Below are 14,365 nucleotides of genomic sequence, written 5' to 3'. Positions count from 1 at the left end.
AAGTGCATATACTCTCTCCCTTTAAATGCTTGTGCCCAGTGCTTGTCAGTACGCACCATAGAAGCATGCAGTGATGGGGTGTCAACCCAAAGAATCAACGGAAGGAAATATGTCTCTCATTTGTTGCGGGAACCTTCTTTTTTTTTTGTGTGTGTGTATACGTGTCTGGACTCACAACAGTTTCTTTCATGAATAAAGATATATTTATTCACTTAAAGACTACAACAGACCCCTCGCTGGGAACTTACTAAGAGAGCCTATGGGTTCCTGCAAGCATCCTCGAGAAGCGAGTGATGCGCAAGATATCCGAGAGTTTTTTTGGCGGGCAAGGGAGAATGCCGCACTACAGCGGGGCGGGCCATTCTTCCTTGAGCGCATTCTCTTCCCCCGTCTTAACCAACTTCATTGCGGACGCGGTGGCGTAATGCCGGACCCGACGCGCGTGTCTTGTGAAAATGGCACAGGTTCATTCAAACGGCACGGGGCCCTTGTCCTGCCTCAACGAATAGAAGCTTCCGCGCAGCTTTGTCGGTGGCAACTACTGCAATTGAATGACCTTCGCCGAGTTGTGCCACAGGATTTAATTCTGACGTCGTCAAGTCCTATCACGGACGTTGTATTTGACATGCAGGAGGAGTTTGCCGTGGCATGTCAAGCGCAATGCCTTTCTGCATACAGTACAGAGAAGTGGCTCGACGACCACGGGGCGGCTGATGAGTTCAATTGCGCTTCCCCGTTGGTTAGAGTGCGGGCACGTGAACAGAGTAATGTGGGTTTTGGCTTCTCCTCCGTACAGTTTATCTCATCCTCGCTCCACCTTATGGCAGGCTACCACCGTGCCCCGGTAGTTGACATCTTTGATTTGGAAGAGGTGGACGAGAGCACCTACGAACCGCAGCAACGCTTCTCGTTGACGGAGGATTGTGCCAGTGTTCACGGAACAAGGGGCGGCCGCGCCGGGACCAGTGTTGACACAAATGCCGGAACCATCTGTGCGAATGATGTAGTGGCAGTTACGGAACAAGTTGGCTTGGCAGCACTTTCCTCTGGCCGTGCTGTGTGGCTAGATCGTCGCACCGGTGCCGCCATTCCGTGTACCGGTAATTTTGCACAAGTATATAGCATTGGGCAACAAGGCTCTCGAGCTGCCATGCGTGTCCCACTCACTGCCGTTGCATTTCTCTGCCGGGATACTCCCATAAACGTCTTGTGTGGAACCCAATCCGGGGCTGTACAGCTGTGGGACACGCGTTGTGTTCGTGAATGCATCGCCGTGCATCAAACGTCCTCCGCCATCTGTCGTTTGCACCCTTCCTACGCTTCGTCGCTGCGAGACACCGTGTGGCTCAACAACCACGTTGGAGAAGTGCAGGGAATTAATGTGGGGCATAGTGATATTCGCTTGATCGCGGAGACAAAGTTTGCCGAAGTCACGAGATTAGGTTTTATGCCTCGTTTGCCGTTGCCGCGATTGTCGGTGCTGGATCCACCTGGTCTCATTGCTTTCCCCCATGTTTCGTCGAACTCGCTGATGCTCCTTGACGTGAGTGCGTTGATGAAGAAAACACCCACCCCAGCTGCACACAACAATAATCCCAGCGTTCTTGACGAGGGTGGCGATGACGATGCTGACGATGATGATGAGGGAAAAGAGGAGGAGGGATGCCAGGCATCGCAACAGATGACGGCCACGGAAAACCCCACCGTGGCCTCGTCGGCCGCAGCGCGTGTGGCGGCAGTGCACAAAATTGCTTTGAAAAATATTGTGAACTTTGGGTGGTCTCCAAACATCTCTGCGTGTGTGATGTGGACGAAGTACGGGCGCCTCGCTTTGGGCGATGCTTTGGGTGGCGTGTGGATTGCATGAGGACATAGTATGGGGGAAACCGTGATGCGCTTTGTCCCTGTGTTTTTCATGGAATGCTTTTCTTGTCTCTCATCACCCCTTTCCCCATGAGCTGCTGCTTGTTGTCGTATTTTATTGCAGGCCCGCCTTTTTTTTTTTTTTGTCGTGTCTTTGAGAGGGTTGCGCGAGGTCCATGAAAGCGCGATTCCCACCAGCAGGGCGAGGTGAAGTGCCTTGTTGCCTCTGTGCTTTCTGTAGTTTCACTACTCTTTAGACGAGTTACGTATAGAAGCGATCGGGAACCGTTGAGGGGAAAATGCTAAGAGAAAAGCAAAAAATAATAATAATAATAAAGAGCACTATTTAATGCACACGGAATCATGGGCGCCAAATGCACATGTACACCCGCACGCACTGTGACGCGACCTTTGCCTCCCTCCCCCTTTCTTTTTCTATTTTGTTTTGTTCCTCATTTATTATCCTCAGGGAAGACGAGCGAGTAGCAACAAAGCACAGGGATAAAACGAAATAAAAGAGAAACAAAAGAAAAGAGTGGAACATTGAATTCATAAGGAGCACATCAAACGCAATACAACGTGGGTGTTTGACGAGAGTGGGTGCGGGGGCGATCGAAGGAAAGCGGTGGTGAAGACTTATTGTTTGCGTGGGTTTAATCATCAGTGAGAGCAATGCTACGTTGCAGCATGCTTCAGCGCAACATGGGGCTTGGGGACACCTATGTCAAGAAGGTCTTTGACACTGTAGCTAGCAAGTATGACTTGATGAATGATGTGCTCTCGCTTGGCGTACATCGAATGTGGAAACGGCACTTCGTGGAAGATTGTGTGCGTCCATGCCCTGGCGGCAAATTTCTTGACGTTGCTGGCGGCACTGGCGACATTGCCTTTCGAATTGTAGACGAAATCCGAAGGACGGAGAAGTCTTTTGGCCTTGTCCCGACACCGCGGCACCAGACGGAAGTGACAGTGCTGGACATTAATGAAAAGATGCTCTGCGAGGGGGAGGCACGTGCCATGCGAGAGGGATACCACGAGGTTTCTTGGGTTCTTGGCAGCGGAGAAGAGCTGCCTTTTGATGATCTGCACTTTGATAGCTACACAGTGTCTTTTGGCATCCGTAACTTCAGTGATCGTCCAAAGGCTCTACGTGAGGCGTATCGTGTGGTGCGAGTTGGGGGTGTTCTGAATATTTTAGAGTTCAGCACAGTGACGTGCCCACTGTTAAGTGTGCCGTATGATGTTTGGTCATATGGCATCATCCCAAGGGTGGGACAAATGCTGGCGGACAGGGAGAGCTATCAGTACCTCGTTGACAGCATACGTGACTTTCCAGATCAAGAGACATTTGCCCAAATGATACGTGACGCGGGATTTGGGTATGTACGCTACGAAAACCTCACGGGTGGCGTCGCATGCATTCACACAGCCGTCAAGACGGAGCCGCAGCGGGTGCAACACCAACCAAGCCCGCTGGAGGCGGCAGCCAAGAAGTCAAAGGAGGAAAAGGAAACAGCGGATGAGGGACGGCTTGACCCTGCGTAAGAGGCACCTTTTCCTTTTTATATACTTTTTGGTTTGTTTGTTTGGGTTTATCACATTCTTTTTCTTTTTCTACATCATTGGGTATGCCGAGTAACACTGAGGCGGGGATGAAGGTTAACTGAGGAACCCGCTCATATTACACCTACATACATATGGGAAAGAGATGTTTGTGCACATGACGCCGCTATATGATACAATAAGATGGGCACCAAGCTGTGCTGCCTTGATTGCCCCATTTTTAATTTTAATTAAGGTGAGTTGCTTCAAAAAGCGATGATGCGTATGGCGCTGAAGGCAGCGAAGGAAGATGCAACTGCAAAAACTTGAGGACAAGCACATACACTGATAAACGGTATATATAAGTAGCAGGTGAAGGAGTCAGTATTTTTGTTTGTCAATGCGTACATACATAAAATGTATTCGTTAGTTATACATATATGTGTTTCGGTGGATATTTCCCTGTGTATGCGTGCTCTTTTTTTTTTTGTGAGTTTTGACTGCAGATGCCATGGGGATGCTTGTATGTCATATATTGTTGTTTCTCCTGATTTGGCGGTGTACTTCTTTCTTTGTATGTGTGTGATTATGTGTCTGCGAGACGCGCATCTCAAGCGGCAGCCAAGGGTGAAGGAACAGATAGAGGAAGAGAGCGAGTGGAGAGGACTGTGAGTTGAGGATAAGAGGAATGAGGACGTCAGGGCACTGCTGCTGCTGCTCTGAGGCTGAAGGCGGATGCTGGTGATGCAGATGGTGGTGGTGGGCGTGTAGAGTATAGTCTCCACTTATAAGGATGGCAATCGCCTGTACATTTTCCCCTAGTCATGTTGTGCCTGTGGTCCTGTTTCTTCAGCTTCGGTTCTGCGATCTGCGTGGATACGTCCGGTTTTTTTTNTTTTTTTTTTTTTTTTGGGGGGGGGGGTCTTTTCTTTTACGGCTCCAGATACTACTTGTATTCATAGAAAGAGGGAGTGCGGGACTGCCTCTCTGAGTGTGTGTGTCCGCGTGTGTGGAGTACGCGTGGGATATTTAGAATACATATGATACGCGACACGAGGATGTCGGTGTGGGAAGACAACCGGGAAAACGACGGCGGCATTGGCAGCAGTAGCAGCACACGACAAGATGACGCTGAAAGAGCCGAGGAAGAGGAAGATGAAAAAAATGGGCGGCCACGGACACCATCGTCGCGCGTCATGGTTTCTATTCCACGCGAATTGTCACACACACCTGCCATTGCCGGATTGTCCCCTACGGCCAGGACGCCGTTGATTCAGCAGTGTCATTTGCATCGCGGTAACTACTACAAAACTGACAACAACGATGGGTATCACCAACCACCGTTGGAGCAAATGACTGTCTCATTCGAGGAAGATGGCCTGCAGCTCACAACGACAAGTCTGTTAGGTAAAGGAGGCTTTGGTCGTGTGTATGTGGCGCGGTCAAATGGTGGTGAGTTATATGCGTTAAAGGCATCTGCAAAGAAAATGTCCACGGCTGACTGGTCCCGTCTTCATAAGGAGGTGGAACTAATGAGTCACTTCTCACGGCACCCCAACGTAGTGAAGTTCATCGCCGCTGGGCGTGACGAGGAACGTGCGTATGTAGTGATGGAGTGTTGTGCCAGCCGCTCGCTCCATGATGTTATCGCCAATCACGGAATGGATGTGCCGGAGATTCTCTGGGTGGGGTGGGCGCTTGTTGACACCATTGCTTTTATGCACTCTAAGGGTTGTATCCACCGTGACCTCAAGCCACAAAACCTTCTTTTTGACTTTGATGGGAATCTGAAAATTACAGACTTCGGTCTCTCCAGTCGGGTTGCGGAGGCACAACCACGCAAGACGGTTGCGGGTACCGCCATGTACATGGCACCAGAGATAGCCGAGGCCGTTTACAAGCGCATGAGTAACTCAACAGATCAGCAGCCGCTTCAGTACGGCCAAGAAGTGGATACGTGGAGCATTGGTGTCGTGCTCTACGTCATGCTGACTCGCATGAACCCATACGTGGAGGCAATGGAAAAGCGAGGAACACGTGACATGGACAAAATGCAAAAAACCCTAAGCCTCTTTAACGCGGTAGCGGATGCTGCATGGAGTTGGCCGACGGGGTGGTCAGGCGATCCGGAGCTTTGCGATATTGTGAACCGGGCACTTCATCAGGATGCCAGAAAGCGGGCCACACTGCAGGAGTTGTTGCAGCACCCCGTGTGGAATCGACGTCCACTCTCTTGTCCACTTTCTCTCCTGCACAAGTTGCACCTCTTGGAACGTCCTGCCTCTTCTGCCTCCCGCCACGCCTTGACGCGTCGTTCATTGAGTCGTGTAGCAGAAAATCTTCCAATTCCAGCTGCAAAGAAGACGGCAGATGATGTGCTTGTAGATGGAATGCGGCGCGTACTCTTGACGGAACAACGGGCCCGCGCAAATCTGGTGTTGGAGCACCATGAAACGTTACGTCTTCTTGTGGAATTGTTGAAGCTTTCACGTGGGGAGGTGGATGTGAGACGAAGCATCGAGGAAGATGAAAAACGGCACCGCATTGTGCTGCAAAATCAAATTGTAACGCGTCAGAATAGACGTAGGGGAAGTGAGGCACTCGTATTGTCATCCTCTGTGGCAGCCCTCGCGGCGGAAACGGGGTCGGTGGCGCGTGCCTCACGCGTGCATAGACAGTCGAGTGTCATGTTGGTGGCGCATGAGGATCCACCAGGGGAGGAAGCGGGACGAATTGTTCGGGCCTCTCCGGACAAGTATGCCATGGTGTATCCAGGACGAGACACTGCCACACGGTGGTCATTGCGTCCCGTGATTTCGCTTCCCCGTGAACTAAACAGTGAGATAGAAGAGTTCAAATGCCTGAACAATCACATTATGACAAAATTGACAGTCATGCCTCATGGATACAATGGATTTGATTGTAATGTGTGTGATCGAGAGATTCTTAAGATCACCCCTGAAACCCCCGCCTTCCGTTGCCATAAATGTGACTATGATCTTTGTATGCGGTGCGCTTATCAAGGGCGCCTCAAGGACGTGAATTTTGTTTGTGTGTCATGCACCAAAAAGTTTACGTCCTCTGCAAAGTTGCAGGCACATTCGCTACAGTGCCGTGGTCCTAGCTGGAGTCCATCCCCGCGCCGTTCCTCACGTATGAACACGATGCTATGGGAAAAGATGGAATCACACCGTGGCAGTCTACTGGAGGTGCGACTCCCTGGTGACCCCAAGCCCCGGCCCAGCGGACGTCAGTCTGGGCGCAGTTCAACAGGACGAGCCTCATCTGGTGGACGCATTAGCATAGGCGACAGTCATGTCGCTTCTCCAGAGGATGTGAGGGTAATGGTGGTGCCGCACCGTAATGCATCCTTCCCAGATATGCCCGATTTGACCTCCACACAACAAACAGGGGGTGGTGGTCGGCGAAGATCCACCTCATTAAAAGGAGAGGGGCGTGCGAGTACCAACGGCAGTTTTTCCTTTGAGCTTCCACCTGAGATTCGTCTGTCAAAGCATACGAAAAGGGAGAGAGTTGAACCACGAAGCTCCGCAGAGATGCAGGAAATAGTAGACGTGGATTCCCCTCCACTGAAAAAAAAGGAACGGACAGAGGTGCAAGTAGGGGTGTCGAGCGGGGAGGAAGCTAGTGTATCTTCCTACAAGGTGAACGACAAGGGAGATATTATTGGTATAGCTGCTCAGCATCGAGCTGCAAGAGAATCAAGTCTTCAACAGCAGCAACAACAACAACAACAAGGCCAAGGCGTTATTGTTATTCGAGCTGATACGGCTTCCAAACCACCAGAGATGTCTAGCCAGCCTCGAGTCCCGCGTAGTGCCTCGTCCAGTCGTTCTGCGGGGGTGATGCTTTCGGTAGCCACGAAAGTGGCTTCAAAAACATTTGAACCTCCCTTGGCGCAAGTGACACGAGCAGCCACATCTGTTACCATCGCCACCACTTCTACTACCACTGGCTATGATGTCGCTCAAGTGTCAAAAATGCCACAAAAGGTACGTCAACCCTCTGCCGGTAGTATGATGGCAATGCATGGTGGGCCTCCGCTGCCACGTAGGGGGCCTGGTATGCCACAAAACACACTATACCCGGTGACGAAAGCCGTTCCACCACCAAACCTTCCTGTACCACGTCAACCGTCCCACCCGTTGGTGCAATTTGGGAGTGAAACACACCAATTTAGTGGTGGTCATCTTCCTCCTAGTGGAAGCAATGCGTTTTTGGCACTTCCCCGTGAAGAACAGAATAGACAGCGATTTGTAGACGACTTTCTTAGTGGTGGGTGGGTTCGTTTCTACTCCTTCACCAACGAGGAGACGGTAGTGATGTATTACTGCGCACAGCCCGGTAGGTATGGTGCTATGTTTCCAACAGAAGCTGGTGTTGGCACGGCGGTGGTAGACGTTCACTCGAGACTGGTGCTGTATGTACCATGCATGAACAATGAGAGTACGAACCGCAGTCAACCACATCCGCATGTGCAAACTTTTTACGACGAGGATGTGCGACTACTCGGCGTCACCGAGGCGCAGCGATATCTGGGCAGTGTATTAGAAAGCATTATGGGTTTCGTGAATGAGGTTGCACGACTTCGCGCGGAGGGATTGACACCGGCAGCTGTTCACGCAGCGTATATTCATCAACGTGATAAAAGTGCTGTGCCGAAGGACACAAAGTTTGTCTATGTGCGAAAAGTGTTTCCAGACCCTTCTGGATCCTTTACCCTCTTTCGTCTCTCCAACCTCCGCTCACAGGTGGTGTGCAACGCACTCATGGACATTCGCTGGCAAAGCGATAGAAGACACAACGTTGGACAAAAGTATTACGTTCTCGCAGATGGCACGGCAGAACCGTTCGTCGTGGATCACACAGGCATTCTCACGCAAGTCGAGACTGTGCTCAGCAACAACTTCCGCCGGTGAGGAGCGGAAGCTTAAACACACCTGTTTATTTGTTATTCATATAGACATTTCTTTTCTCTCACCCCTTTCATTCTCGTTCGTACCTGACTTTTTTTGTCTCGTTCCTGTTTTTTTTGTTTTTGTGTTTGGTTGCTTGTCTCCCTGCGCGCCTGCACGAAGACGAGGGAGGGGGTTGAGGCGATTGAGAGGGCGGAGTGAATCTCGAAAACACGACAAGGAAGGAGTATCCGTGGCACCCACGCCGAACATAGACACATGACAGTGCTTGTTTTTCCCCTTCCGCATCACGAATCAGTAGAATGTTTTCTGTACGTGTACATCTATGCTCATGGGCACCACTAGTTCATCTCTAACACCGCATCTGTTACTTTTTTGTTTTGCAATTTTTGTTGCTGCGGTTGTTTTCTGCTTCTTGGGTATTTTCTTTGCATTTGTTGGTAGTGTTACAGCTCTTACCGTGAGTGCCGTTAGCAGCTGCTTGGAGCAGAGGCAGCGGACTACGGTAGGCGTCAGACGCGCCTTGGACACGCATTTTTTCCTTTTTTCTTCTGTGCTTGGATGTTGCTGGGGGGGAAGAGCTTTGAGAAGGCGGAAAGGCGCCGTGAAGAAAAAGAAGAAAAAGGGCGCAGGTTAGATCGACAGTGTCGTGGAACAGGAGGGGAGAGATGAGGATGCCCCATGTGCTACATTTTTTGTTTTTTTGTGTTCTCTTTGCTCGGTGTAGTTACTTTTGTTTGTTTTAGATGGCGTTGTGATTTTTGCCTCCCCACCCTCCTCATTTCGTCTCTGATTCCTCGTCTTGTTGCACCTTCAGCTGCACACTCCGGAACGGAAACGAGAGAGAGAAAACGCGGCCATAACGCACCCCTCACATCTGCAGAGGAAGCGAGGACGATACATGAGGGGAAGTGGAGACAACGCTGCTGCAGCTGTGTGCCTATAGGCGTGTTGCGCTGGGTTGTTAGACGAGGTACAGTAAGGGAGGGACGCGTGTGTGGCTTCGTCAGTGCCGAATGTGCCGAGAAACGAAGGAACCGAGCAAATATCCCGTTTTTCCCCCTTCATGCAAAAACAAAGCAAACAGAAAAAGGAGAAAAAAGATTGACGAAGCTGTAATTATATATTTTGTTCCCCCTCTTCTGCCATTCATGCTTTCTCTCCCCCCCCCCCCCCCCTGCTTTTCTCGTGGTCTACCTCCCACACCATCTTGCTGCATTCCTTTGCGGTGAGAATGGGAGAGGGAGTGAGGGGGAAACAGAAGAAGATGATGGGGAGCACGTCTCTATTTTTCCTTCTTTTTCTGTGCATGACTGTCGGTGCGCCTTTTGCTTTGTGTGACGGGGTGTGCATGTCTCTTCCTACGTGTTGACGTCTCTCTCTGTGCGTGGAGGTGTTTGTGTAGGTGCTTTCAACTCACATCGGAGGACTGTTTGGATATCAGTTTTATTCTTATTTATTTCTTTCTTGATTTGTGTCGTTTTCTTCTGCTCGTGAGTTCTTTCTTATGAGAAGGGGGTGTCTGTGAATGCAGCGCTCTCTGCCTGATCTCAATGCACCAAAGAAACGGCGGCAACACGAGGGCCCCTTGTCGTTTTGTTATAACACACACGATAACAATAACGAAGGGATACGTCACAAGATCGGGCGCAAAGGTAATAAAACTGTTGGTCACGTCGGTCGCAAGGCGTTGAGTCGAAGCACTCAGCAGCTATTTCCAAAGCCGTGGTGGCACCGCCGCCGATCTGTACACTTCAAGCATGCAAAAGGTACCAGTGGCACCTCATCCTCCTGTTCATCGGTAGGGATCCAGCTGTTTTCAACCTTTTTCGTCACACCAAAGGAGTTGACTGCCGCACTGCGCAAGCGGGAGAGGTCCCTCGAGCGGCGGCAGCGGCAGTGTGTACAGTGCATGGAAAAGCATAAAGTTCGTCACGATTCTTGCAAGGAGAAAGCAAAGACTACCGTTTGTGTCGTATCCGGCATATCTGGTGGTGATCATATGCCCTTGGTGGTGAGAGAGCAGGGTGTGCAGGAAGATAATACAGAGGAACTTTCATCCATGTTGACTACGGTTCGTTTATTATGCACGTCGGTAAAGCGATCAGCTGCAGCGTGTGTTGATGTCAGAGCGGGGAGTCGTGCGCTTTGTAGGCAGTGTCGTGGCCTTACCTCGTGGGTCTGTCCAATGCTTCTTCACACCGCATCCCGCACACGCCGTGCGTCCTGTAATGTGTCCCTGTCGGAGTAAACCTGATGGTCACTGGACACCGTAGTCCGCACTGCTTGCCACTATTGGTACTCAGTCCCTTTTGTTTGTTTGTTTGTTTGTTCGATTTATTTTCTTTTTATCATGCTGCTTTTGGGCGTGTTGTGGGTTTTGTGTGTGGGAAGAAGGTCTGGGAATGGCAGTGGTTGTGGTGGTGGAGAATGCCCTGGAGTGTTGCTGCTGCCAGCATCTCCCACTGCACGTTGTATGCCACGGGCGGAGTGGCGCTTGTTGCGCCCCACTCTTCTGCTACAGTGCTGTATATTTGGCTGTAATGAATTAATTTTATGGGATTATCTTCTTCTTTTTTGTTGTTGTTGTGGTTGATTGTTATATATATATATATATTTATATATATATTGTAGCTACACGAAGACTGAGACGCAAAAACATAAAGGCTGACAGTAGAAAAAGGTGCGTTTTGCTTGGGTCTCTTTCTTGCGCTGCGTGTGTGGCCTTTCTCTGCTTACCTCGCATGCCAGCGAAGAAAAAGTCTGCGGCTCATGATGCCGAGAAGGGGGAGCTTCTGCGTCAAGCGGAGCTGCGGAAACTCGCCGAAGAGCAGGAGCGTCTGCACAAACTGGAGACGGAAGCACGTCAACGGCTGGAGGGGGAGTGGAGGCGCGCCTTGGACGATGAGTGTCAGCGGCAGATGGAAATTCGCCGCGCCATCACCGACTGGGAGTTGAAGTTGACGTTCGAGGTTCGCGAGCAGCAGTTGCGAGACGACCTCGAACGCAAAGACTGCGAGTGTCGCGAGCTCCGCGCAAAGTTGAATGGATTGCAGTTGAGCGTTGAAACCATGATGCAGGATCGGGAATCCGCCCTGCGGCGGGTGGCCATGTTAAGCAACGAACTTGAACTCGCACAGATGAAGAGCGTCGAGGCAGAGGCTGCGTTCGACGAGAAAATTCGCGAGACTTACGCACGACTGCGGGAAGTGGAAAGTTTACGCGATGAGTCAGTGGACGCATATAGTGGACTGAAGATGGAGTGCGAGCGTCTCAAGAGGGGGAATGAGGAAATACAGGCCAAGTTGGACGCTGTCCAGGCGGCGCAGGCCACGGATCTCTCGGCTATTGATGCTCAACTTTTACAGGTGCATCCGCAAAGCACCGACGCAGAGACGGCACTACTGTTAAAAGTTCTCAACGAGGAAGTAGAGAAACACCGCGAGACGGTACGTTTGCTTCAATCTGAGCTTGAACGAAAGGGTCGAGATGATGAGAAAGGAAGTGTGCTTATCAGTCTTCTTAACTCCCAACTGGAGTCCTCGCGGGATGAGTGCAAACGGCTTCATGAGCTTTCCACGGATAGGCGGAGGGAACTAGAGGCTGTGCAGTCCCTGCTGGATGGTGAACGTGAGAAGACGAAAACACTCTACCGTGATCTTGACAAGGCATACGCGGAGGCGACTGTGGAGCGTAGGCAGTTCACTCTGGAGATTGGTGTACATAAGGCGCAGGTGGGGGAACTCACCAATACTTTGGAAAGGGTAAACGCAGAGCTGTCAGAGTTGAAGGAGCAGTTTGATGCCCACCGTGCCAAGGCTGCGGAACGTGAGCAGTACGACTTTCAGGTGAATGTCTCCCTCAAAGGAGAGGTGGAACAGCTCAAGAAGGATCTTAATAAAATGGTGGAGGAAATGCGTATTGCTGGCGACGATGCGTACACAAAGAAGGCGCTTTTGCGTGCGGAAATTGAGAGTCTTAAGATACGTCTGCAAAAATTACAGGAGAACGCGGAAAAGAATGAGCGGGAGGCGTTTGAGACGATAGCAGTGCTGCGCGCCACAACAGAACGGCTGCAGGAGGAGAAGGTGACTATGGTGCGTACCACTGAAGAGGACACGCGGAAGCTGCGGGATAATTTGACGTCTCTGGCCGCCGCACGTGATGCTCTTCAGGCCCTTTTTGATAAATTAAAGGCACAGAAGGAGGAGGTTGAAAAGGACCTGTTTGAAAAACTTCTTCGCATGACGGCAAACCACGACCGCCTGCATGAGGATCTGCAGCAGGCCAGGACGGCGTACGCGGCCCGCGAGAAGGAGTTCGTCGAGAACGCCATTTTTCTTAACGCGGAGAAGGAAACACTGAAAAGTACAGTGGAGGAACTTACTGAAAAGCTTGCGCGGCGGACGCAGGAGCACGCGCAGCATGTGCAGAGCATCACGGAAGAACTCACCGCACTCAAGGCAAGGGCGGAGAAGCAGCTGAAGGCACACCAAAGTGCCCAGCGGTCGGAGACGGAACGTGCTAGCAACGCAGAGGCGGAGGTGCAGGCACTGAAGCGGCAGGTAGCGGAGCTGGAGCTGCTGTTGGCGACGAGGCGACGCGAGCGTGATGAGATGGAGCAGGCGATGAAATGTGAGATTCGTGAGCTTCGGCTGGAACTCAACGCGGCAAAGCGTACAATTGAGCGGTTTGAGTGCGCCCTTGGTGACACCTCGTACAAGTCTTTGTGTGAGGCAAACGACCGCATGCGTCGGGACTTGGAGCAGCAGCGCGAAAAGGTGGCGGTGCTTAACGACACGATCGCCTCAATGAAGGTGGAGTCAACCGTCATGGAAAGCTACAAGGAGAAGATGCTTGCCGACAAGAATGAGCGGTACTCCAGGCGTGTTCAGCAACTAGAGGCGTTACGACAGATTATGAACCCACTTTTTTTTGAGCTACGTTCTATTGTTGAAAGGCACGGTCTTGTAGGTGTACTGCGTCGCGATCTTGATGCGTTTGATGATCACGTGCGACGATCACGTCTGGCGACAGGGCATGAGAAGTGGCATAACGCCCCCGCTTCCCCTCTGGAAAAGGCGGCTGCAACAAGTAATGCCAACTGCCGTGCATCAACTTTCGAAAATGGCTATCCAACTTTACCTGCGGTTGATCCTCAACGTGCATTCCAAAGCGACGATGCTGAAAGGTGCCGCTTTTTCCCACGGAAACCGGCGTCCGCAGTTCTGCAACCGCAAGAACAACAACCGTCATCCATCATGAATGAGCTTCCAAGCATTGTTTGAGGCTCCATTAGGAACTATGAGGGGACTCTGGATGTTTGTGGCTGGCATTGTTGTTGTTTTTTATTACGTATGGGATGACCGGCATGTAGATACCATTTATATACAACTCCCTTCCAAGCATCATCATCAGCATCGCCTTTGTCCTCATCAATGTATAGCGAAATGTCTGAAAAGGTGGAGAACGCGCACCTTTTGCGATACACAGAGGGAAAGAAAGCGGTATACCCTTTTATCCCCTAGAGCAACAGAGAGGTGTAGAAAGAATGTAGCCGAATATGTGCAAACCGATGGATATATATATATATATATATATATATATTTGTATGAGCTGTGAGGAATGTTGGAAGTTTATGAGTGCATACTCAGAGACCTCGTCTTGTGGGGTTTCTTGAACTACTTCGGTGTGCTATCAAAGTCATTGCTTTCAGTAGATTCATATGAATATGTGGTTATTTGGTTACTTCTGTATGTGTGCCTTTTTCTTTTGCATATGCTCTTCTGCTTCCCTTACCTGGTTTGCTCTTGTTCCTTTTTTTTTTTGTCTATCCTGCTGGCTGCCGTTCCCACACACCCACGTGTGGGTGACATAAAGTGGGCAGTGGGCCAACGGGAGGGCGACAGGCGCAAACGGCTGTGGGTTTGCTCTCGTACACTCCTAACCTCTCTGATAGAGTGACAGAGACGAGGCAAAGGAGCCGTGCGTGTGCTACGGGGCGGGAGGAGGAAAGCTATACG

General features: G+C 50.8%; 5 protein-coding genes across 5 annotated transcripts, besides 8 other annotated features; all 5 read left to right on the top strand.

The window, feature by feature from the left end:
- Positions 1–259: 259 nt before the first annotated feature.
- TraAM80_02650 (uncharacterized protein) lies at positions 260–1,867 on the top strand (the record flags this gene model as incomplete). The annotated part of the gene is made up of 1 exon (XM_029379649.1): positions 260–1,867. The coding sequence occupies one exon, from the start codon at positions 260–262 to the stop codon at positions 1,865–1,867; it is 1,608 nt and encodes a 535-aa protein (XP_029240505.1).
- A 312-nt stretch (positions 1,868–2,179) lies between these two features.
- Positions 2,180–2,199: a microsatellite.
- A 167-nt stretch (positions 2,200–2,366) lies between these two features.
- Positions 2,367–2,398: a microsatellite.
- Positions 2,399–2,535: 137 nt separating this feature from the next.
- Positions 2,536–3,408, top strand: TraAM80_02649 (ubiquinone biosynthesis methyltransferase; the record flags this gene model as incomplete). Its single annotated transcript, XM_029379648.1, has 1 exon — positions 2,536–3,408. One exon carries the CDS (start codon positions 2,536–2,538, stop codon positions 3,406–3,408), a length of 873 nt encoding a protein of 290 aa, XP_029240504.1.
- A 7-nt stretch (positions 3,409–3,415) lies between these two features.
- Positions 3,416–3,479: a sequence feature (A-rich).
- Positions 3,480–4,291: 812 nt separating this feature from the next.
- Positions 4,292–4,316: a microsatellite.
- Positions 4,317–4,445: 129 nt separating this feature from the next.
- Positions 4,446–8,345, top strand: TraAM80_02648 (putative protein kinase; the record flags this gene model as incomplete). Its single annotated transcript, XM_029379647.1, has 1 exon — positions 4,446–8,345. One exon carries the CDS (start codon positions 4,446–4,448, stop codon positions 8,343–8,345), a length of 3,900 nt encoding a protein of 1,299 aa, XP_029240503.1.
- Positions 8,346–9,870: 1,525 nt separating this feature from the next.
- On the top strand, positions 9,871–10,593 carry TraAM80_02647 (uncharacterized protein; the record flags this gene model as incomplete). Its single annotated transcript, XM_029379646.1, has 1 exon — positions 9,871–10,593. One exon carries the CDS (start codon positions 9,871–9,873, stop codon positions 10,591–10,593), a length of 723 nt encoding a protein of 240 aa, XP_029240502.1.
- A 60-nt stretch (positions 10,594–10,653) lies between these two features.
- Positions 10,654–10,685: a microsatellite.
- Positions 10,686–10,916: 231 nt separating this feature from the next.
- Positions 10,917–10,943: a microsatellite.
- Positions 10,943–10,971: a microsatellite.
- Positions 10,972–11,086: 115 nt separating this feature from the next.
- On the top strand, positions 11,087–13,630 carry TraAM80_02646 (uncharacterized protein; the record flags this gene model as incomplete). The annotated part of the gene is made up of 1 exon (XM_029379645.1): positions 11,087–13,630. One exon carries the CDS (start codon positions 11,087–11,089, stop codon positions 13,628–13,630), a length of 2,544 nt encoding a protein of 847 aa, XP_029240501.1.
- A 291-nt stretch (positions 13,631–13,921) lies between these two features.
- Positions 13,922–13,949: a microsatellite.
- Between the last annotated feature and the right edge of the window lie 416 nt (positions 13,950–14,365).

The sequence above is a fragment of the Trypanosoma rangeli genome (assembly GCF_003719475.1).
Source record: "Trypanosoma rangeli strain AM80 chromosome Unknown Tra_15.4_contig_00062, whole genome shotgun sequence".
Classification (NCBI taxonomy): Eukaryota; Euglenozoa; class Kinetoplastea; order Trypanosomatida; family Trypanosomatidae; genus Trypanosoma; species Trypanosoma rangeli.
Note: the sequence above shows the minus strand (reverse complement) of the source record. Positions and strands in the feature narration are given on the sequence as shown.